This window comes from Neovison vison, chromosome 3, assembly GCF_020171115.1.
Source record: "Neovison vison isolate M4711 chromosome 3, ASM_NN_V1, whole genome shotgun sequence".
Classification (NCBI taxonomy): Eukaryota; Metazoa; Chordata; class Mammalia; order Carnivora; family Mustelidae; genus Neogale; species Neogale vison.
In genome coordinates, this window is record NC_058093.1 from 152227805 (window position 1) to 152252776 (window position 24972).

Here is a 24972-nt window from a genome sequence, read left to right on the forward strand (position 1 = left end):
CCAATTACCCCCCAGCCTCCAAGTTTGGAGGAAGAATCATGAGAAACAAAGCCAAACAAAATCCTTGTTATCCTGAAACTCTATGTCCTGTCCCTAAATCAAGGGTCAACATTTTTTTTTTCCTTTTTGGTACGGGCCAGATAGAACACAGTTTAAGCTTTGTGGGACATCCAGTCTCTGTCACAACCACTCCACTCTGCTGTCTGAGCGCAAAGGCAGTCAAAATGTAAACAAATAGATGTGGCTCCAGTCCAACAGAACTGTATTTACGGACACTGAAATTTAAATTTCATATAATTTTCACATGTTGCAAAATATTATTCTTTGCTTGATTTTTTTCCAACCATTCTTTGCCTGTGGGCTGTATAAAAACAGGCCAGGAGCTAGATTTGGCCCACAGACTGGTTTGCCGACCCCTGTTCTAAGTCAACACATACTTTCAGGTGATTCCCAAGCGGGCATCTCTACCAACTCAAAGATCAGCTCAACAGAGCCTCCCTCCTTGTTCCCAACATAGGACCTAGTCCCAGGGGCCACTCCATCCACACTTCTTCAGTAAGTGGCTTGCCTCATTAAAAAAGGGGGGGGCACCTGGCTGGCTCAGTCAGTAGAGCACGAGACTCTTAATCTCACAGTGATGAGTTCAAGGTAGAGTACTTAAAAAAAAAAAAAAAAAAATCCAGAACACTAGATTGTAGAGTCCGACCACTCATCTGTTGCTTACCATATGCCATCCTCATCCTTGCCTCCATCCCAAGTTACTGATCACATATTTCACATTCATAGATATAAGTAACTTCTCCAGGTTCGCGGCACTGAAACAGTAAGCGAGGTTTCTACTTCTCCACCTCAAGTTTGGCTTTTGCAAACTCCCTCTTTTCAAACCAGTGGGAATTCCGCAAAGTAATCAAGTTAACACTCTGATCCAGTAGGGATCAGAGAATGTTTCTGCCATCTATCAAGTGATTAAAGCTCAGGACCGATCACTTCATGCATTCGTTTCTGGAAAGTAACAGCTGCAGGCATAAATAAAGGTAGGAATGATGGAGAAGTACAGCGTGAAGCAAGCTCTGAGGAATATTCAAAATTTGTGTAGATCTTCCCATCACAGTGTCAGCATAACGCAGCTCCATGAGCCGAATTTCAGTCCTTCCCCTTCCTTTCTGTCCTTTCCAATTTCTAAGACTTAGAAACACTTACTTGGTAAGTCACCCATTCAAAGAAGTGATTTCACCTCCTTCCAATAAAGTACACAAAGGATATCCAGCTTTTTGGGTGAGGATGACAAGCTTGAGAATTTCAGATATTGCACATTGTAGCTTTGAAATCATCCCCATGTCATAAAATTGAGAATTTTATTCTGGGGCATTCCAACAGGCAGAAGGTTACCTTTAGGAACAGTTCTGTGGCTGTAGGTAAAGTCATACCTGATCAGGACAAGGGAGCTCTTTCTAGGGTAATGAATTTGAGTTTGCGTACCCCAAACTGTGGGCTGTTGCTCAAGTCCTGGCAGTGAGGGGGATGGAGGGAAAACAGTTACCACAGTTTTCAAGACTACCCACCCACACAAAAATCCAACAATACACAAAGAACTGGCCATCTCAGTGGCCAGAGACAAAGATGCTCATTTTCAAAGCTGAAGAGACCAAACTCCAAAGCAAAGCCTCACTTTCTAAGTGTAGCCTAATTTGAACGGTTGCATTCTCTTGCAAGTATTTCTGAAGTTTCCACAAGCATCGAGATAATCTTGGGTTTTATGACAGAGACCCCAGAAATCACCGCAACTTGTCATGAGGGCAGGCGAGGGAAAACCCTACCTCTATGCCCTGTAAAAACAAGCTAGCTTCTAAAAATTATTACATGTTTCAAATGTTAAAATAAGATGACCCCTTGTCCTGGCTTGCCCAAGACTGAGGGGGCTCCTGTATGCAGGACTTTGGGTCTTAAAACTGGGATAGTCTGAACAAACTAGAAGGTACTGGTCACCCTAGGAAATCTCTTCTCATCCAAGTCTTTGGATTTTAAATGCAACACATCAGTCAAAACACTTAGCATGAGGAAGGACACAAGCCCCACACCAAAGAAAGAACAAGATTCCTAGCGGTTCTATTGAGAGCGACTATTGAGAAGCTCAAAAACCACTAGTAACAAAAATGTTACAGATTATCTGAGTCAGAAAGGAGAGAGGGTCATGCACATGTGCTGTTTTTAGCTAATCCATCATGTCTAGAGCCCAAATAAGATGTGGGGGAAAGTTACAAAGATGCTGATGAACTCATACCACCCTGAACCCGAAACCTCTGAAAACAACAGCGCTCCTTTCAGAGGCATTCATGAACCCCAGCGAGTTTTGGGGACAAACACTTCCCAGACTAGGGCCATTCCCTGCTATCACGGCAGGGTGCCGTACCACTTTGAAGAAGGGAGGTCAATGTAACACCCTGTGATATAAATGCAATGAAACCTGGACCCATTCATTCCCAACCAAATGTCACCAGCAATCATCTTGAGAGCTGCTTGCCACCTGTTTGACTTTCAAGAGGAAAGTGACAGCCAACCAAGGTCATTCAACACCCAATCTTTAAAAATCTACACTGTGTTAAACAAAGATTCGGGTCAGTCTCCTGCCCCTTTCTCTTTTTCCAGCTTGAGCTCCTAGGGCTCACCAGTGGTTTTCAGAGCAATGATCTCCGAGCTGTCTAACAGCCTAAATCACTATGAAGATGGCTTCCTCAGTCCAGTGAGTGACTTGACTGTTTTAGAAAGACTTACAGCGGTAACTGAAACCAAAAGGAGGTTATATAGGTCCGTGACCAAAAACTTTTAACATCCCACTGTTAACTATATGAAAAGATGCAAATATTTTGTCACAGCTTAGCCAGGTCTGACCCAGTCACTTGGCAGCTACACAATAAATAGGAATGCTCCAGAATTATCATTCCAGTAGCTATTGATTTTCATATGGGTAGAAGATAATAATAAATTAGAAACTACACCAAGATATCAGAGGCATTTCTCCTGGAGGGCATTGAGTATTCCATCAAAGAAATTGATAATTCCAAAATAAATAAGTAAGAAGCACACAGACCTTTAACAGTTGGAGGGAGAATGGCAAAGATGAATAAACAAAACAAAAAAAAACCCCTATAAAACAGCGCTCCCTACCTTCTTTTTGGAGTGGCTTCTTTCCTCCTCCTTTGTGGCTTTGCTATTTTTTCCAGCACGGGACACCTTCTGGTCACCAGATTGCTTAATGGTGATCTTGATCTCAGGTGGGCATATATAGTTCTCCAGATTCTTTGGGGGTTTCTTAGCCCGCTTGGTGGTCTGAATCTTCAGCTTCAGACTGCCCTCTGTGAAGTTTGCCTCCTTGATAGAAAATTCCTGTTCTTCCAGGCCATCTCCTGCAACCCATTTCTCGCTGTCTGCATTTGAGTTGGAATCCACATCCCGCCCTGAGCCCAGTTCATCCTCTTCCTCTGGCTCCATGCGTTCTCCGCCCACTGGGATCCCCTTTCCAGTTCCTGGAGCAGAGAGCAAAGGTTCTCCTGCACAGCCAGGGGCAGTTGGGGGCTTGGCTGAGGAGACAGGCAGGAATTCCGACTCGTCCCCCCTTTGCCGGGAGCTGCTTAAGATTTCCCTGGACTCCATGACAATCCTACAGTCTTCAGGAGTTCTCAGGAGGTGGGAGAGAAGAGAGGAAAGGGGAAAGATAAGAAGAGAGGACACCCAAAATCCCAAGGACAAAGTGGTCCAGCTGCTGGGTTCAGAGTCCCAGGGATGGAGACACGGCCACGTGTTCAGAAGAGGTCAGATCTGCAACTGAGAAGCAGAGAGATAATTAGTCATGGCAGGAAGGAAAATGACCTCAAAAAGAACTCAATCTAAGTTCCAGAAGCCCCTTCCCTCTAGTCTATGGCCATCAGGGGGGGAAAAAAAAAATAATGCATATCCCCAAATTGGATTCTATTGGCAATGAGGGAGGCCGGGACACACACACACACACACCCCTTTCATTGAATTGTTAATTTTTATGGCTGTGGGCCCAAGAATAAAGATAAGAGAAGCAAAGTCCTCCAGTCCAATAACAAGCTAGAAGTTTTTTATATACTGAAGCCACAGCGAGCTGAGTCACCATCAAAACCAACCATGACGAAAGGGAAGTCTGAAGTGTTGAGGCAGGTCTGTGGGACCGGGGCTGGGCTGCCTTCTTGTACCACTTCCCTCTCACACGTGGAGAACAGTTTGCAAACTGAACACCACCCCCTCACCTCCCCCGCCCCTGACATGCCCGGGGCGAAGCCCTCCATCATCTTGGAGGAAGCACACTTAGCTAACCTCCTGACCATTCTTTCTGTATCATTTTTCATGCTAAATTATTTCAATTACACAAAATTATCTTTATTTCTTAAAACAAACGCAGAGCTTAGATGCAGGCTTGAAAGAGGAAAACATAAAGAGTTCAGTGGAGAATCAGTTCGAATGCTGTGATTAATGCAAAACAATCGCTAAAAATGTTTTTGTCCACACAAAAGATATTTAATCATGATCAATTATTTAGATAAAAATAGCCATTCAAGACAGTTTTAATTCCCTCTCTGGTCCTTAAACGAAGTAGCATTCTGTCTTCGTGGCAACAAAAAAGAGAAAAGAGAGAGAGAGGGAGCATTTCACAGGCCTTTGGAAATGCCAGGAATGGTTCTGCCACCTCTCCACCTCTCCAACCCGGGAGCTTTGATTCTGCCTTCTTCCCAGAGGACACTAGAAACATCAGTGGGGTCAGACCATCACAGGACCAGCTAAACTATCCCTCAGCCTTACTCACCACATGCCCCATTAGTCCCAATTTCAGACTCATCATCTTCAAAGCCCCAAAGGAAGCTCAATGCTCATCCTCAAGAGAAAACTGAGAGCCCTGGGGCCACACAAAACTCCAATCCTCCGTCTCCTTCCACCCCTAGGCTGTAGGTGAGATCACACTCGAGCCTTCTTAAGTGGCTCAAAACGCTGAGGTTTCCCAGCAGAAGACATTACCACCACACACCTTCGGCTTCTACCTTGGAGCCCAGCAACGTATAAGGTATTAACCAGCACCTGTGCTGACCAGAAAATGCCCAACAACAGTTGCAAAGGCACACTCAGAACAGCCAAAAACAAAGCCTGGAGACTAGGCATGTATTTTCTCCCTCTGGAATCAGGACATTTTCAGCCGACATCCTGGGAGGAAGCTAGCCAAGCAAGGCGGCCAGGGTTGCAATGGTGAACCTGCTCCCCAGAGGAACCCAGGTGCGTATTCGGCTCCTGGAAACTGCTCGGCCCTGCAGAAAGACACATTTACAACTGCTTCCTCTTAGGGGAAAACCCAGTGAATGCAGCATTTCTAGAAGAGAAGAGGCTTCTAGACAGACTGAAAGTGAGAGCAACTTCCCTGAATCTGCCACACCAAGACTGAACAGCCACCTGTGCCCCAGGCTATAAAAGGGACCAAGTCCCCACTTAGGGGCAGGGGAGGGCAGTGAGACCCAATGACCACTGAAGATTCTTTTACTTATAAGATTCTTTGTCTCATCTAGACTGGTCTGCCTACCACCCCAAAACTTTATATAATTTTTCAAAAGTCAGATTCAAGTCAACATTCATTCTGGCATCGCACACCATACTAGCTGTTGGAGGAGACATCCGGATGCCTTAGAATGTGTTCCTATTTGTCAAGCAGCAATTGTCCAGCAATTGTCCAGGTTGATTTCAACCTTGCGAAACCTGGAATAGAAAAACAGTAAGCCATTTTGTACCTGGACCTAAGACCTGCAACTGTGAGATCTTAAATGATGAAAGGGGCCAAACTGAAGAATGTGGACAGCCTCTAGAAGCTGGAAAATGAAAGGAAACGGATTCTCTTCCAGAGCCTCCAGAAAGAATGCAGGCCTGCCAATACCTTGATTTTAGCCCAATGGAACTGATCTCCAACTTCTGACATCCAGAACTATAAGATAATAAATTCCATTGTTTTAATCCATTAAAAAAAATGGATTGTACCCTCAAATCCATCGGAACTGCAAACCATGCTTTATGGTAGTGCCTAGTGGTTTACTTCTCCTGGCAGGAATCTTCATCATTACCTTTTAATTCCCAGGTATGTACGATGAAACTATCCTTGTGTCAGGGAAAACGTGACACAAGTTCTCCACTAGAAGTTCCTAAATGAAATCCATTTGGAACTTTGAATGACTACTGCAGGTTCTGTGATGAAAACGAGATGATGAAACCGGACTACGGGGGAATGGAGAGCAGTGTGCAATGGGCATATTATGAAGACAGTATCTTCCATTCAAAAAAAAAAGATTCCCTTCAGAATTCCTTAGGTTTGAAGGTAGAAATCGTTAACTAACTGATGTAGAAGACCACGCCCCAAAACTTAAAGCTCAAGTCATAAGAGGTTTGCCAAACATGAAAATCCAACAATCTGTTTTTCAGTTCTCCTCCAGTCAAGATCCTAAGATAAGAAGGGAAATACAGTCTCTTTCCTCAGGGAGCTTCTATTCTCAAAGAGGGATCTGGAAAATGACTGAAACAGAGCAGATATTTACATGAGCGATAGTAAAGGAGAGAAACAAAGGAAAGAGAAAAATGTTTCCTCCTTGGACAAAGTAGAGATAAATCAACAGGAAAGCACAGGGAAAGGCTTCAAGGAGAGCCCACAATCTGGCTTTGACCTTCAAGGGCTTCAGCAACAGGTCAAGTGGGAAGAAGGAGGACACAAGGGATAGCATGAGGCAAGGCCTGGGGCAGGAGCTTGCAGGGTGACGCTCAGGAAAGAGCATCTTGCTGATTTTCAGCCAAGAGGTGCTGTACGAAATGGGGACCGGTGGAAGGTAAAGCTGGAGATAAAGGGTACGGCCAGATCAGGGACACCCTTGCCTGCAATGTTAATGAGCTGGATTTTATCTTACAGGTAATGGGAAGCCATTTAAGGGATGTCCGTAGGAAAGGGGCACTATCAAAGCTGCGCTTTAGGAAGATAATTCCAGCATGTAGTGTAAGGGATGAATTAATGGAACCTGATAGTAGAGGCAGGGGGACCAGGTGGAGGCATAGCAGAAATTCAATTCTTGCTGCACAGGGACCTGAACCAGGGCAGTCTGACTATGACATGATAAATACCAGAGATCAAACAGTAATGCACTTTCAATCACCCCAGGGTTCAGGAGCACATCACTTCCAGTCTCTGCACACTGGTCTCACCTTAAGAATCCAGTCTTAGGGCTCATTGGCCACCAACTCGCATTCCCTGTTCAAATCAAACCAGTCCCCACAGTGGCATTACACACACATAGAATTCTTCCCCCTTGGTATTTTTACAGGATCTTTTCCTATATCCCCTTCTACCTACCCACGCAATATGACTGGCATACAGTTGGTCCTCTCCCAATGTCTGCCACAAGAAGGAATGAACAAACAAACAGATCTGAAGCCTTCCCATATTTCAAGGTCAATGCCCAAGTCTTTACTTCTCCATGGCAACATTTTATAAATTCTGGACCTCTGCCTCCACGCCCTGGCCTGTCTTACACTGCACCCGGCTGGATAGCTTGCCACTAAATCCTAGTCTTGCATTGTCTTCTAGCTGTTTTGAGTACACAAATTGTATTTCCCTTCCTCGATTACCATTCAGTCTTAGGCTGAGACCAAATGTGGTTTACAACTCTTACATTCGCTTCAGCACCCGGTGCAGGACGGGGCCCCTGAAGGACTTCAAGTTCTCTCTGAAAGAAAATGAATTAAGCTCCCTGACAGCCAGTCCAAGGCTTGTGGTCCTAAGGACTCCCACTGTCGCTCTGCCCGCCCAAGCACCCTCTGCAAAATTCACACGATCCACGCTGAGGATTACAGTCTAGCCCCCGACGTCTACACGCACCCCCTCTCACCTTAAAAAAATAAAAAGAAGCTTTCAAAAGTGAAGAGCAAAGAAACCCAACCTGTCTGTTTACTTCACCAGCACACAGAGCTGTTGTTCTTCCTTTGCCTTCTTCCCGGCACGTACCTGACACCCCAAATTCACAGTTCGCTTTTTTCGGGGAGTCTGGGAGACAACTGAGAGTTCTCCTGCGGTGCACCCCTGCCAACACGTGAGCGTGAGCACAAGCACCCACTTGCACACTCCCAGGGGAGGGAAGCCAATGCAAGGTGAAAACCTTTTGCCTTGTCACATTCCAGCAGTCAGCGACTCCTCCGAAGGGGGCGGAGGGGGCGGGTGCACAATGGACACTCTGTACTTGGCTCCGGCTCCCAGTCCAACTAAAGTTAACCCTTCCATGGCTGCCTGCAGGACCTGGTGACAGGGGATAGGAGGAATCAGACTTGCTAAGGAAATAACTGCCCAGCAGGTCCCATGGAAACAGAGGGGCGAGAACCAGAGTGGTGAGTTAGAAGAGAACATGGTGCGGAGAAGTCCAGGTACGTGCCCTCTGCTCCTGCCTGGCTCTGCCACCCACAGTGACTGTTACACAGGCCACTCGGAGTCCCTTACTCCATACTTATCTCAGCAATGAATGGAGGGAGGGCTCTTCAAGACTCAAGCCTCTAACTTTACCCTACACAGCCACGGACCAATGGGGGCACTCCAACTTAGACGGTGTGAACCTTCAGAATTATTTCTCTGAGGGATCAGGGGAATCCTGCTTGGCTAGATGTGTCTCAGAACCTGAATGAGTCCCAGGGAATACATTCTTTCTTCATGCTGACAATCCCCATGTCTAGCACAGTGCCCAGCACATACCAGACACTCAAGAAATGCTGGTTGACCATCATCCACCTCTCCCATCTGCTCTGCTCCCAGGACACTACCCACACGCAGGCCATCCGTCAGCACGACTGCTGCCTTCCAAAGAGACAATATGGTGGAACCGGCAGAGCCCCATGGCATATTTAACAGAACTCAAGATATGTGGATTCTGGACCTAATCCTGTCAAATAGGAGCCTTCATAAGCACTCTCTGGGCTGCTATGTCTCATCAACAAGATGGAACAAATGTCTTCCTGATCTACCTTATTAGGTTATAGCTTTTATCTTTTTTTTTTAATAGAACCACATGCTCCTTATAAAATTAAAAATAACACCTGCACCCCATACAGTCTTAGAGGCAAACAATCACAAATATAGGAAGAGTCCTCCCCCTCATTCCTGACCTTCCCCGCTCCCCCAGAACGCTTCCCCTGAAGCCCCACTGCAGTCAGTTCTGTGCTCTGCGAATCCCCATAAGGCACTTCTTCCGTCTTCCCTCAAAACTCTGAAGACCATCTTCTACCATCTGAGGTAACAGAGGAGGAAATGGAGGCCAGCCTAGTCTGTTTCCTTTGTAGGCACCTTGTTTTATGCTGTTACAGTCGAAGATTTTCCTTCCATTCCATTAGAATTTTATTAACGACAAAATGAGTATAGCATGGATCTCGTTCCTTTTATTTTTCCCATGATACGATGAGCCTTTTGGATTTACAGAGGCAGGTTCTTGCTAGTTTGGGAATATCCTCTTCGATCATTCCTTTAGATATTTCTTCTATTCAGTGTCTTAGGCTTCTTTCTCAATTTTTCCCCAGAACCCTCACTTTAGATTCCCATCTTTGTCCTCGATTGCCCTCATTTTCTCTCTCACGTTGCCATTTCTTGATTTTGCGCTATGGGAGTGAGCACAAACCGTAAAACGACCCTCCATAATAGCAACAGAATTCGATTTCCCGTGGCTGTCTCCCTCTGCTACTGCACAGCTTGTATCCCGCTCTTCTTTCTCGACCTCATTCATCCTCCTTCCAGCCGACTCTGATGCCTTTTGATGCCAGCGTCCTCCCTCTGTTCCTTTGTGCTCCTAGCCCACGAGGGCCACGTTTCTTCCTGCGCAGATATCTGGCATCTTCCTAAAATTCTTATTCTGCAGTTGTAATAACTAATGTTCCTGATACTGTTCCTTTTACCTTACTTGGGTATTTTTCGCTCTAAGGCCTCATGTTGGCTCTTTCTCTTTGCTCATGTTCTCAATGAGGAAAGTGTCCTACAGAGCAATCTTGACCCACAGAGAAAGCACTGGGCTGCTTTGGACTCTCCATCTGGAAGGCACTCAAATCCTCCTTCTCTAGGGCTATGGCTGCTATCAGTGACCCCATCATCTCGGATTCTCACCAACAGGAACAGCAATGGGCCAGAGCCAGCCCCTGAGAGCCTGTCCTGTATCTCTCTTCCCAACTCCACATGCAATGGGGTCAAGCTGGTAGCTTGAAAACCTGCTGTGGTAGGAGCGTTTACACCAGAGGAATCAGCAAACTCCACAAATCGCAGCTTAAAAACAAACCTGGAGAACAAGGCATTAAGCATTTACTAGAACACCACTGACAGTAGACATCTATCTGTGACTATTTTGCTGGACTCTGAGGACTTCTGATGCCAGATGCTCTCAAACTCTGAAGAGCTGAAATGCCTACTAGGCCCTGTGACAAGGCTCCTTATATCTCCCTCAGAGCTGGACTTGACCCACCTATGCCCAGAAGTCAACACCCTACTTCCACTCCTCCCAAACCTCCCTCCTTCTATCTAGTCCATTTGTTTCCTGAAAGCTGCAGACTTTGATACTATGTGTAACGATGGTAGGAGGGATGCTGTCTTACTCAAGTCGCCCATGCAGACCTGATGACTGCTGATTTTTCTAGTTAACAGAAATTAGGCATTGCCAATCTTAGAAGGCAAATGGTATAAAAGGATGGAGTGTAATTCTACCTCACCACAGATAGGGAAGCTAATGTGTTTCAACCTAGGCTCACTGGCCTAAAGCTTTAAGAGTCCCTTCTCAGATACTTTCAGGAGATTGGCAGTCTGACTTTGGTTTGGGGGGTAGATGAGTGTTCATCTTTCTTTATGTCACCCAAGGTATTTAGGTGGGGAGTCAGAAGTGGCCCTTCCCATTTGACAGATTTGGCATGGGACTTGGAACCTCCTCTTGTCCCCTTGAGTTAAGGTCTTCATTACTCAGGCCCAGGTCAAATAGGGACTGTATCAGGAGTCCCTATTTTGTGCCTTTAGAGCATAGAGCTTTTCCTCACTGGCATTTATTATATTTTATAAACACGCGTGATGCTCTTGGTTGTAACTCTGTACCCTGTCTCCTGCCGCACTAGATGGTAAGCCCCTGAGGGTAAGAGTTGTATCTGCTTGGCTCTCCGTGGAATCCCCAGAGCCTAGCACAGCCCCTGATCCATGGAGCAACACTCCAAATTATTTGCTGAGTAAATGCTGAATGAGAGACTGTGTCAGAGGCCACCAAAAGCCATTTGACTGAGGTGCCCATGACTCTGAGTGATGCATCCCTGAAATCCTTCCTGCGGCAGAAATACCCAGAGTAAATGCTCCATAAACACTGATAAACTGATCCAGTGACCCAACCCTTACTCAGCTCTCAATCAATGAGGGCAAGGGCAGCTCTGCATCATGGCTCTCTAACCCTACATACACACCAGTGGCCCACAGCAAAGAATGAAGGTCAGATTCAGTGGCTTCTTTCTACCAGGTACTCGGGTGGTAGCTTCCTGACCACAGATAGCCTCCACCAAGCAGTGCTGCCTCAGTGCTGCACACGCCCCCACATTCCCCAACGGTCCCTGCTGAGCTATGGCTCCCCCAAAGTCCCCTGATTTGCGTTGCTTCATGGGATTCCCTACTAATTCCTCTGGCTGCTCTTTTTCCTTTCTCTACATTGTCACCTCGAAGTCATCCTCAGGATTTGGGTCAACTTTCACATCCTTCATGAAGGCTGTTTAGACCTTCCTTTTCCATTCTTTTCCTGTTGTGTGTACACAAGCATGTGCACGCACACACAACTCTCTCTCTCACACTCACAAATGGTCTTGCTCTCACTTCCCTGGGCATTCTGCTATCCAAGCGTTCGGCAAAGTGTACTACAATGTTCCCTTTACTTATTTATCTCTCCCACCAGACCAGAAACTCCACAGTGGTAGGGGCTGGGTTTCACATGGATCTCTGAGACACTTCAGAGCACAAGGAGCACACAAAGTAGGGAGCCGACAGCCAGTGTCCAAGCTACATTTCCCCTTGAAAAGAAGAATGGAAGGAACACCGATCTGATGTCACATGTTTCGATTACTTAGCCTCTCTTTCCCACTTACTAACTGCTCCTAGAAAATAGGTTTACACTATTCAAGTCTCATTTGGAAACTGGGTTATAAACCTACCTCAAGGGTTGTTTTGAGAAGTAATTGGAGATTAAAGAAGATATTTATGAAAGAACATGCTGGGATCACCTTGGTGGACACTCAAATTTTTTGGTAAATGTGATTTCCTCCCCAGTCTGTGTCATCTAAGCTAGTATTTGGCTAATTGCTGCCTCTCTTCACAGATCCCAAGAAAAGCCTGAGGGACAGGGGTTGGAGGCCAACCTCCCCAATCTCCCTATACAATGGGAAGCACATACAAATAGTTTAATTTGCACCTGCTAACTTGAGTGTTTGATGTTGTTTGAGTATTGCTTTTTTCTTCTTCCCAGTTTGTCTTATGGAGGAAAATGACTGAGTTTAGTACAAATTACAGGCTCAATTCCCCGCTCTGCCAACTGGAGTTAGTGGCCTTGGGCACGTTCCTTTTTCTCCCTGTGTCTCCCCAACCCCATCCATAGAACGAAGGGATGCAATTAGGTAAACTCTGCGACCCCCTCCAGCTCTGATATTCCCGGGTGCTAAGCCTTATCCCTGCAACTTGACAACCAGAGTCCTCCAAAGGCTGGGCTGGTTAACTTCCACCTCCTTATAGATCATGCTGGGTCTGTGGCTTTCATCTGGCTGAGCCGAATGCAGCACGAAGGAGTAGTCCCGGTGTTCAGGGATCCCCATGACAGGGAGACAAGCAGAATCAGACTCCTGAGGCCTAAAGCTGCACACTGTGCCTTAACCAACAGTTTCAGCTCTAGCTTCAAAAACAGTGCCTCCTCTGGGAACCAATAACACAGCACAACAGCATGAGCCTTGGGGCCCCTGGGGTAAGATCTCTAAAGCGCTGGCCGGGCCAGTCTCCAAGTTAGTAGGGCAAGCTCTACCTCTTGCATATCACCTGGTGCCTGTGACCTCCATGCAGTCAAGGAAAGCCCACCCTCGCCGGGAGTGAGAGCGTAACCAATGACCTCAACAGGCATGATGAGTTTAATCGAAACAGCAGCCCAGCTGCTGACCATTTGTGAGTGTGAGAGAGAGAGTTGTGTGTGCGTGCACATGACAGAAGACCTGTCCTCATTTTACAGATGTAGAAATAATAGTCCAGAGAGGTTAATAATTTGCTCATGAGCCCGCACTCTTTCTACCAGATCCACAATCAAATTCAGGGATTATACGATTCCAAAGCCTAGTCTTACTTTCACGGGATAATGTTTCTTTAAAATAAAAGGTGATGCTGGCTTTTAATCCAGCAGCCCTGGCTACTTCTACAGATACGAGCTCCAAGACCAGTCTGCCGTCTGACTCACCACATCACTTCCAATCCTGGGTATCAGCTCTCTCACCTGCCCTCCTAGTCTTTTCACAGAACTGTACAAGGACAACAGGAAGTAACATACGCAGAATAGCACCCCAGGAGCTGAAATATGGCAGACCTGTAAGAAGGAACCGTGTGATCACATTTCCCGTCCAAGCAGAAGCGAGAGAGCCACCTGGCAAAGAAAAGGATCCTAAGTTTTAACATGTATCTAGGATACAATGGGTACTTCAGGATTTTTATTGGATTTAACCCTGAGATGCGCCCATTTTATTTATTTATTTGACAGACAGAGATCACAAGTAGGCAGAGAGGCAGGCAGAGAGAGAGAGAGAGGAGGAAGCAGGCTCCCTGCTAAGCAGAGAGCCTGATCCGGGGCTCGATCCCAGGACCCCGGGACCATGACCCGAGCCAAAGACAGAGGCCTTAACCCACTGAGCCACCCAGGTGCCCCATGATGCGCCCATTTTAAAGATTAAAAAACTGAAGTTGAGGAAGTAATTTAAATCACTGAAGTAGTGCTCTTTGACTCCAAATGTCACTTACTTCCCACTGACTCATAATGCCACCAGTCTTTAAATACCCAGAGTTAGGGGTCAACGTAAGCTCTGGTCCTCCACCCCGCCATTTATAAATTGGGGACAAAAATGATAGGCCTACCATGAAGGCAAAGGGGCAAAACTAAAAAATCCAACAAATAAGAAGTTTCCTAGTCTTTCTCTCAAGGGCCTCTGGTTTCGACCCCACTCCCTGTTCAGCCCTAATTCAAGTTCCTCAACTTCTCAAGCATCTCATTCCACAATTGCTTTGCTCATTGCCATTCGGATCTACGGTATAACCTGACACCTGCCTGTCTGTGCTTCTGCCGCAGAGGGGATGCTGGGCCTATCAGAGCTCAACAAATATTAGCGGCACTTCCCTTCCTTGACGATATTCCTTCTTCAGCAATCTTGGACTGCCATTTAAATACTGCACTGTTATGAAAACGTGTAGATGTCCTTCTCCAACGGTACATTAAACTCCTGCTGATGAATACCAGCACCAGAGCACTGTTGTTCCCCAGAGTAGCTGATCCCTACTCTGAATGCTTGTATATAGTTTACTGTTTATTCTAAAGATTTTTTTTTTTTTTATTTGAGAGAGAGAGACAGTGAGAGAGAGCATGAGCGAGGAGAAGGTCAGAGAGCGAAGCAGACTCCCCATGGAGCTGGGATCCTGATGTGGGACTCGATCCCAGGACTCTAGGATCACGCCCTGAGCCGAAGGCAGTCGTCCAACCAACTGAGCCACCCAGGCGTCCCAGTTTACTGTTTATTCTAAAGATGCCTCTTTTGACCAGACCAAAGAGCTGGTAGCTGACAAACCCAGTGGTGTAGGGGACAGTCAGATGTCGGGGTTCTCTCTTGTGTGGTATGTATGAACGTTTTCTGATGGGCACATCCTTCTGGTCCTTGTGTCTACTCCCCTTGCATTCTGAAAACTGGTCGTGGCCTCCATCTCAACATGCAGCCTTAGCCTTCTTCTCACAGGACCCCGTTTCATCTGTCTTGCTCCCTTGACCTTGCACAGAACACTGGTCCCTAGGAAATGATCTTCTTTCTGTCCCTACATTAACAAAACGAGTATCTTCTCTGGGGCTCTGAACGTATGCAAAAATGTCCCATTGTTCAGGACTCAGCCCATGCCCCACCTGCTCCCCAAGCTCTCTGGGATCTGCCCAACCCCCGAGGTTCTGGCCCTCCCTGGGTTCCTACCGCACTTCATTTAGTCCTAGGTCACTGTCCTCTGCTACGCCTCCCCTGGTTTTCATAAGTTCTTACAAAGTCTTCTACCAGACTGAAAGCGGAGACAGTGTCCTCTCCATCTCTTGGCATCCCCCCAGGGCCCATCAGGGTCTGGTCACATGCATGTGTAAGTGGCAACGAGCAAACAAAGTCTGTTGAGTCAAAGGGCTGAAAAGTTGATGAGTATGAATGAAAACTCTGGACAGCTAGACGGTGCGTCCAACTTAGAGGGCCCAGGGTTTGGTCCTTCCCACTGAGTGGACCTCCCACCAGCAAGATGCCTCCCATGGGTGATCTGCCCACCAACCTCAGCCAGCTGGACCTTCATTGTCAGGGCTGTCTGGCCCCTGCCAGCTGCCCTGCTTCCTCGTGATTAGCGCTTGCTTGCCTGTGGCAATGCCAAATGCACATATGAACTTTGTTCCACCTCTGCTCCTGTGCCAAAGCTATTCTACCCACCAAGAACCTCCCCCGTTCCAATTCTATTGTCACACCCAACACCACATCCTCCTCGAAGCCTTCCCTGACTGCTCCTGATCATACAAATAGTACAATTCCATCAGATTATGCTCCCACTTCAGCTGCAGAGTGAAGCTTTCCATTGGAGCTATGTATGTCTCTACAGATACAGTGTCCACTAACCAAGGGCAAAAGTCATGTCTCCTACCAGACCCTATCCACCTAAAAGCATCAGGAACAATGGCTTGCACAGCGGCAATGTTAGGATTTTAATAAGTATTTGTGGATCAAAAAACTCACTGTAAGCAAGCTCTTGAGTACAAAATAACGAGCAGAAAGAAGGTCCACAGGATTCTTAAAACAAATCATTCTTTTTGGGGCACCTGGGTGGCTCAGTCATTAAGTGTCTGCCTTCACTCAGGTCATGATCCTGGGGTCCTGGGATCGAGCCCCACATTGGGATCTCTACTCAACAGGGAGTCTGCTTCTCCTTCTCCCACTTTCCTTGTTCATGCTCCCCTCTCACTGTCTATCAAATCAATAAAATCTTTTTAAAAAATTTTTAAAAACAAGTCATTCTAATTTCTAGCCATCATTATTAATCCATACTTAAAAAAAAAATCAAAGCTCTCATTCCTCAAATAATAGGTCACAGGCAGAGCCACCAACAACTGCAAAGGACTTGTCACCCAGATTTCATTATTCTGCTGCAAGCACAACAATGGTGTCCCAACTGCCTCTGATAAGTATTCTCATCAGGCTACTGCTTTGAATCAATCAAATTCAAAATCTCCAGTTTCCCCATCTCTCCAGCCCCAAGTTCAAACTCAAGCAGCTTCTTTCCACTGATAGAACTATAAAATCTTTGGCAGATAGAAGGAACAGTGAAGAAATTGCTTTTCACCAAGTTAGGTTAATGGTGTTGCTTTCTGTTTTTTCTATACCTATCCCAAGTAAGTTTTAGCGTAAAAAGAACTGCTTCATCTTGGTGGCTTGCAGAACCTCCCTCTTCCTAAATACAATACATCCTCAGTGAGTGTGTGTTCCTCAGTGAGTAAGAATTCCTGCTGAACTTTCACAGGGCCTCAGATCAAAGCCCAACGTTCCTGATCGCACCCCAACCCAAATCACAGAGGCTTCTGGCTTTGGACAGACTGGGGAACACGATCTTTGACCTCAAAGTGCAGGAAGAGAACCCAAACACAGCCAAAGCAGGGGCAGACTCTGCTATGGGGATGGAGAGGACAGCTCAGGACCACAGGCATGGCCTCAGCTTCCATGCCCAGTGGAATCCACACAAAACAATAACGCCCCCCCCCCAGATCCAAGAGGTCCATGAAAACAGATTCCAGATGCCTCGTTGGCGCAGGAGGCAGCAGCCTTCACTAAGCCGTCCGCACTCTCTCCTTGTCTCCGCGCAGCTCTCTCACCAAAGGGAGCCAGTATTCAAAAACGATGTGGAGAATCAATCCTTGTCTTCCTTCCACACTACTCTCTGTTGTATTCTTTATGGTGTTTCTTCCTACTAAGTTCACCATCTACCTCCTCCTCTCCCGGTCCCCATTCCCATCCCCTAAGTCTGGTTCTCTGGTTCTAACTGGGGAGCATCTGCTGATCCTATGTCCATTTCTTGAACTTGTCCGCCACAGCAAACACTTATCAAAGGATACAACTCCTCAGTGGGATGGGTTTGGATGGTTGTTGGGGTGCCATTAAATGGGTCTGAGGAGCTCTGAGTTTTAAGAAAAGAAAGAAAGAAAAAAAAAGCTTCAAGATCCCTGGGACATTTTTAGGTACACAATCACTGAATTTCAGAATGGTCCCCTCCTTCCATAGCAATCAAACTCTTTCACTTCAGGACGCCTCTAGCAAGGGACAAGAGAGGCAGCTCAGACCGTCCTCCATCAGAGGCTGACAGGTGGCCAGCCCAGCCCACGGCCTGCTTCCCTCAAGCCCTACCCTGGACCTGCCCCGCCGAGTGCATTTCTCTGCACCAGCTTCCTTTCCATTGCGGCCAGGCTTGCTCAGTCACCGAGGAGCGGGCAAGCACTTGGACTAAAGCAACAAAGAAGATTGCATGGTTAAGTGCCAAAAAGAGTGTGGTGGACAAAAAAAAAAGCAACTGGAATTTTCAGAGAAAGCCAAGAGCTGGGTACACTAGTGTGCCGACAAGGCTCTAGGAGGCACTTCAGAAACAGCTGATGATTGGATGAATGAGTGAAGCCACGGATGGTAGGATGTACATGGGGTAAAACATCATTACCTCGTAGGCTTGGAGGGAGAGACGGAGTGGGTGATTGCCCCTGAAAGATAGCCAAAAGTATAAAAAGCCATTAACACAAGTGGTTCTCATTCACTCTGTGTAAGAGGTGCACACTGTGCTCCTTCACGGAGCAGAGCTCTGGCGCACCTTAAACATTTGCTTTTAATATTCTACCTCTGCATAAATTCTGCCATTCATTCACGGCATGGAACTCACTCCCAAGGAGGAGCCCCTCGTGGGGCCAACCTGGTCCCTTTCTTGAAGGACTCCTAGCCAAGGGCGGTAGTGACAACAAACAGCAAGGCAGCATGAGCTGCGAGCCGGTTGCCAGGCAAGTGCTTGAGACCCGAAGTGCTCGGGAGACCGGGGTGCAGAGCTGAAAGCTCGTCTGATGTCCTAAGAGGTGCGTGCTCTAGCGAAAAGGGACCCATCGGGACACCTTCCAGAGAGGAGGCAGCCACACAGAGCCAGCCCAGGTGCGGAGGCGGACACACATCCAGAGGGCCCAAGGTGAGCGAGGAAACAGGTCTGATGGGAGCAGAGGTCAGCAAGTGTTGTGTAAAATGGGGATCACTGGAGAACACTGCCTGGTGCGTGGTGCATACAGGCTGCTGGACAGGGCCAGCCAGGAATCATGGGAAAGAGAAAGAGAAGCAATCCAGGGGAGGCCCGCAGCAAACTGATTGTGAAGAACTTTCCTGACTCAGGACAATGTACTAGGTTTGCTGGGACAGAGGCAATCCTGCTAGGAGTTCTTTTTTTTTTTTTTTTTTTTTTTTTTAAATTTTATTTATTTATTTGACAGAGAGAAATCACAAGTAGATGGAGAGGCAGGCAGAGAGAGAGAGAGAGGGAAGCAGGCTCCCTGCTGAGCAGAGAGCCCGATGCGGGACTCGATCCCAGGACCCTGAGATCATGACCTGAGCCGAAGGCAGCGGCTTAACCCACTGAGCCACCCAGGCGCCCCTAGGAGTTCTTTTCTTAAGAGAGGCTAAACACTTCGACCTAGATGCCACTGCTCAGCCCCTGGGGCTCCTTATGGAGAGTATTCCTCTCATTCTCTCTCCCTCTTTGCCCCGACTCTGTGCATCTCCATGTCTTTTTCCTTTTGTTCCTCTCATTCCTAGTGAAGAACATTTCCTGAGCCCCAAAATCTGCGAGCCCAAACTGCCTATTATCTGAGACTCTGAGTCTTAGATACACACGGCTTATTCAAGGCATCGAATAATTCAACTGATTTCAAACATGTATGCACACATTTTTCTTATGAGTCAACTCATGAGCAGAAAACAAGTATTCCCCAACGGTCTTAGAACCCAAGGGCTCCTATAGGCATTTCTGGTCACACCAGAGGGTTATTAACCTCTGGGCTATGGCGACAATAATCCCAGGCACAGTTTCCAGGAGGCAGCATGGAAATCCTCTCAGAGTTCAATTACAGAAATTAGCTGGTATTATTTAATCCTCCCAACCCCTGTGAAGTAGGCAGGGTAAGCATGTTTATCCCTATTTTCCTGATTAGGTTACTGAGGCTCAAAGAGGTTAAATAGCTTGCCAAGAGTCCTTTAGCTGGGAGGTAGTTAAGGACAGGATCCGAAGCAGATCTTGTCACTTCAGGTTCACACTTTAACAGAGCCTTGGGGTCCCAGGTGAAAGTTCTGCCAATTCTTATCTGCTTACCATCCATTCATTCTCCTGCCCCCACCCCCATAGCACTTAGAAAGGTGGACACCTAGGCCTGCCAGGGATCAGCTCAGCTGACTTCGCTTACAATTATTTCTCAAGAGTCTGTGGACCACAATTCATCATCAGCTCCTGGGAAGGGCTATCTGCTTCCTCAAAAGGTGTCCTGTGGACCTCAGTTCTGCTCTCACTCTCCATGTGACCCTGGAATCATTTGCTCTGAAGTGAACTGGAAGTCAACTGTAAGCCAAAGGCTGCTTTAAAAAATGCTCCCTCAACCTTGGAGGGCACCCTCTGAGGATAAGAAAACCAACCTTGAGAGGGATGCTGCTCTGACCTAAAACTTTGAAAGAACTTTGAAAATTCCAGATAAGAATTCTAAGGGCCCATGAACTTGCACTTGGTCATCTGAGGTCACGGTTCCCCACACACTTCATATTGCTCCAACCTGGTTATGTCTAAGTGGACATCAGAATCCAGCTGAAGGCTAAGTGAAAATGGACATGAAAACCCAGAGTGAAATAAGACTGTAAGCTGGCATCTACCCTCCGTAAGTAATCATGGGGTAGATAACTTGGTGTTTACTTTTCTGCATTTATCAAGTGTTAGGCGACCCAAAGTGTCTGCAACTCGATGAAGAGTTTGCAAAACACCAGGGTTGCCTTTGAAATAGCTCTAACAGAAGCTCAAACCAAAGGCGCTACGTAAAATGGTGATGGTTCTCCCTTAATCCTGGCTTAAACCATTTTAAGAAGCTCCCCAGGTTTCATAATAGATCACAGAATGGAAGGGAAGTTGAATGGCTTTGTTCCCCTCATCACAGGATCCGAAGGACCAAGCAGAGTGATGTGAGGCAAGGACTCTATGAGGCTTCCTTTTCTTCAGGGAAGAAACGCTTCGCTCCTGGACAAGAGTAGCCCCCCTCCCCCGCCCCTCCCCACAGACCTCCAGTGGGGACCTGAGTAAACTCAATAACACCAACCCATTTTTTAAAGCCCTGCAACTCCTGACAATGCCTATGTGTTAACAATAATTTACCCCATTCTTCTGGCAAGAACAGAACTGAAGCAACTTGAAATGCCATCAGCAAAAAATTATTTATTTCCCATTCCTGAGCAGCAGAGAAAACAAGGTTTCATTGGCTGGGTCTGCCTTCAATAGCTTTCTGGTTTCAATTAAAACTTCAAGTCTCCAAGGGAAAAACTGGCATTCTGGGAGGCTGAGGCCCAGCCAAGTTTCAGTGTCTCTGCAAGAATCCAGAAAGGACGTCCCATGCATTAACCACTCTCATCTTCCTCCTTTTGCATATTACAGAGAAGCTTTGGAGCAGAGATTGAAGTACATCTCAAAATAATGACCAGCTTGAAAGAACTCTCCTAGAGGTACGTTTTTGTGCCAGAGAAGTATCGATTCAGCCCCTAATGGAATTGAAAGTCAAGATAACAGCAAAAATGGAATCAGGAATCCAGGGGAAATGCCTACCTATTTATTTCTTCTTCAGCAAACTCCTGCCTCCTGCCTCTCCCCACCTACTGTTTTCAACTAAATTCTACAAATATTCCAAACACTGTTTTTCTCTTTCTCACAACCCTTATTTTGGTCAGGTGATTTACAAAGTAAATTTGTGATTTACTTTGTGATTTACAAAGTACCTTGCTGTGAATAATGCAAGTACATGACCAGAAGCCCTCCTAGCACTGAAGAGGTTCACTCAGGGATACCCCTAGGATTCCCCTGTGTGAAGTCCAAAACTGGGCCTGCCAGCAGCGCCTTCCTATGTAACACTGTGATGTTAACATACAAAAGATCGGATTACACCCCTTCACTTGCCTAGCCCATTTATGAACATATAAGGCAGTTGATATTTTCTCCCAAGCCAGAAGTGGCCCCTTCCTACCCTACTGCTGCCTTTCAGCCACGCCCCCTTACGTTCGCTACAAGCCATCCCCTCCCCCAAGGCCAGTTTGTTTATTCCAGTGACGCGTCTATTTTCCCTGCTCCGCGCGACAAGTCCGTTTCCCTCCTCTGGCTCCCGAATGCATTCCCTCACCACCACCTCCCCCAGCCCAGCTCAGGTTACTAGAGTGACTAGCCGTGCCCACAGCCCAGCTTTTGCACCAATTCAACTTCCCAAGACTAAGATTTTTTTTGTCTTACCGGGGGAGGAGGCATAAGGGGCAAAGCCGCACTTTCAGAGTACCTGGTCTCCCTATATTCTCAGGCTACCTTCCCTGAAGTTTGCAAATATTCTCAGATTCCACCTTACTCTTCTGATCTGTCTTAACGCCCTTCCCTGGTAGCAGACAATTTCACGAAGTACAGAGGAAAACACAACATCTTCAACTTCGCTCTGAAACCTTGGACTCCTGCGTCAGGGCAGGAGATCAAGCCTCCCTCCAGGAGTCTCAGGATGGTGGAAGCCACAGAAGAGAGAAGGGGGAGGGAGTGACCAGGGATTGTAAACTGGCTACATTTTAAAGTGCTACAAACTTTCTCCTCCCTCACACGCCCCTGGCCGGTTTGGCCCCGCCTCCCCATCCCGGCCAGACAAGCTGGGGTAAGCAAAGGAAACTCTCCCAGACCGTGCAGGTCGGGCCCCAGTGCTGCAGATGTGGCCTGCACAGAACACCACCCTTCCTCTCCACGTTCCTCTTCTCTACTCCACTCCTGTTCCCACCTCCCGACACACACACACACGCACACGCGCGCACGCGCGCGCGCATATACACACGTTTTGCAAATGAAGATGAGTTTGAATGGGGCGAATCAGATTTACCTGTGTGAACTAAAGGAGGGTAGGAGGTGGGTCCCCAACAGTAAGATAGTTTTAGTGACAGCTACTTTATGAAATGAGTTTTTTTGTACGAATCTACAAGGAAATAAAAAAAAAAACAGGATAAAGAGCAAAAGAATGAAAAGGAAGAGAACAAAAAATAATGTAAGAGGAAAACAAGTAGTATTAGATTTTCTTAAAGACCACAGACTCCAACTGAACTCAAGGGGGAAAAAGGTGTGGATAGTGGAGGGTAGGGGGTGGGGGCTTAGAAGGAAAAGTAGCTGTTATAGAATTCCAGAATAACCCACCCTTTTGGAAGAGTTTCTGAGGCGATAAAGAGCCACACAAATTGGCCTTTTAGCATTAGACGCCAACCATGAGATTATCAGGACAGTTTATTTGAAGCGGAAACGAATCGGAAATCCTTCCCTCAACAGTCCTTTTAGATGGATATACACACCCTCAGAACACACACACACACACACACACACACACATAAAGAATCAATTCAGCAGGAGGGGGCAATCAGAACACCCCCCCTCCCTACACCCCCGGTACCTCTAGCCTCATCTTCCACTTCCAACTGCACAACTTTCCGATCTCCAAAGAAAATCTTTCCAGTTGGATCCGATTTCAGAATTGTTGTAAGCGTGTGGGTCATGGGAGGAGGGGTGTATGCAGCGTGTAGGGGAGGGGGGCTGAAAGACAGCATTTAGGCAGTCACTTATTTTTTTAGAACCAGCATGCTCTACCGATCAGAAATCGCTATTACCCAGCAATGCTTCCATCACAAACAGACACCCAAAACGGCATCACCGTTATCACCATCTTGCTGAAGATCTGCCCAGTCCAGTTTACCTGACTCTGTCTCTGTGGAACTTCTCAGACAGTATTTTAGCCAAAGAGATAATGGTTTGAAAGACAAAAACAATAAATCGATACTGAAGGGCTCCCTTTCCGGAGTGATTTCCCACTGGAAACCACCGAACGGGGAAGCCTGCCGTTAATTCTCCAGCCCAGGGCTCCTCTAGAAACACACACAATGCGTGCTTTCAAAAAAGGCAGTCGTCTGCTTTTAAGGGAATTCCTGTCTTTTCAGAGTCCCAAAACCGGAGAGCACGAGAAAGAGACTCAGATCCATTGATTAAGATTTTAAGAGAAAGACTAACACAGAGCCACAACACAAGCACACACCAACCTTCGCCGGCTGGACCACTTCTTCCCTGTTCTTCTTTCTATTAAAGACACGTTAGATTCTCATACACCTCCCCCCCCCATCCAACTAGGTTACAATGTAGCTCTCTAGCTCCACTTAACCTGCAAGTTACAAAGAGACCCCCCAAAATAAAATATATATATATCCCGCTGCTTCCCACCCCTTTCCCTACCCCCTCCCCCTCCCGAGTCCACTCCACCAACGCCAAACCCGCCAGCCCCCGCAGCCCGCGGCTGGACCGAGGGAGGGTGCAAAAGGCGGGGGGGCTGGGGGGGGATCAGATTAGGCGAAACTCAATAAGCTCCCAACCCTCCCGCCCGACGCTTCCACCATCGCCGCCACCAACGGGCCACTCCAAATGAGCCAGCATCGCTGCCCACCCGCGGGCGGGCCGGAATCGCGCCCATCCTCCGCAGCCTGGCGGGGACCGGCATCCCGCCCCCTCGGCCCCGTCTCCCCCTTCCCGCCCGGTGCAAAGTCAAAGCCCCGGCGAGGCGACGTTAACTTTTGCATACAGGGCACACACACCGCCCCCGGCCCCGGGCGTGCGGGGGCCCGCGGCGCCGCGGGAGGCTGGGCGCCGTGCTCCCGGGCCAAGGTCGCGGCGCGTGCTCACCCATGTCCCGGCGGCTCCGGCTCCGCTGGCCCCGGCGCTCGCTCAGATCCCGGCTCCCGTCGCTCGCCCGAGCCCCCAAAGGTGCTGCTGCGGCAACTCCATGGCGATGAGCATCTGTCAAACGGCGAGCCGCGGGGGGGCCGCCCTCGCTCGGGGGGCGCCGGGGCCCCCGGGCGCGCGGAGGCGGCGGCGAGCGGCGGGCGCCCCGGCCGGCCCCGCGCTTCCCGCCCGGCGCGGCCGCCTCCGCCGCGCCACCGATTTATGGAGAGAGATATCAAGGGGGAAAATGGCGTCTCCGGAGCCCGAGGAGTCCTGGAGTAATCACATTCACACACACACACGCCCGCACGCACACACACTCGCACACACTCGCACACAGGCGCGCGGCGAGCCCGGCTAATTTTAGCAGGAGCCAAAAAAAAAAAAAAAAAAAAAATTATATATATATATCCCCGTCTCTCCGATCAATGCTATTTTTTTTCCCTTTTCTTCAAAGGATGGATTGGAGCTTTAAAAAATGTTGCCGGGTTTGGGCTCGCAGGAGGCGGCGCGCGGAGGGCGAGGGCGCTTTTGCTGAGCTGTGCAGTTCGGTCCGCGGCGCCGGGCGGCCCTGCCCGCCCGCTCGTCCGCCCGCGGTCGCTACTGCTGCCACCGCC

General features: G+C 47.8%; 1 protein-coding gene across 5 annotated transcripts in view; it reads right to left on the bottom strand.

Annotated features, from left to right (window-relative positions):
- SETBP1 (SET binding protein 1) overlaps nt 1–24417 on the bottom strand; it is a 367943-nt gene extending 343526 nt beyond the window's left edge. The window contains exons 1-2 of one of the 5 annotated variants that reach the window (XM_044243069.1): nt 24317–24417; nt 3166–3816 (exon numbers count right to left, since the gene is read on the bottom strand). In XM_044243069.1, coding sequence (XP_044099004.1) covers nt 3166–3651 — 486 coding nt within the window. In that variant the 5' untranslated portion in view covers nt 3652–3816; nt 24317–24417. Of the gene's footprint in view, nt 1–3165; nt 3823–7976; nt 8025–23042; nt 23119–23682; nt 23717–24316 lie in introns of those variants that run through there. The other 4 variants (XM_044243064.1, XM_044243065.1, XM_044243066.1 and 1 more) reach the window with 4 other exon arrangements.
- Between the last annotated feature and the right edge of the window lie 555 nt (nt 24418–24972).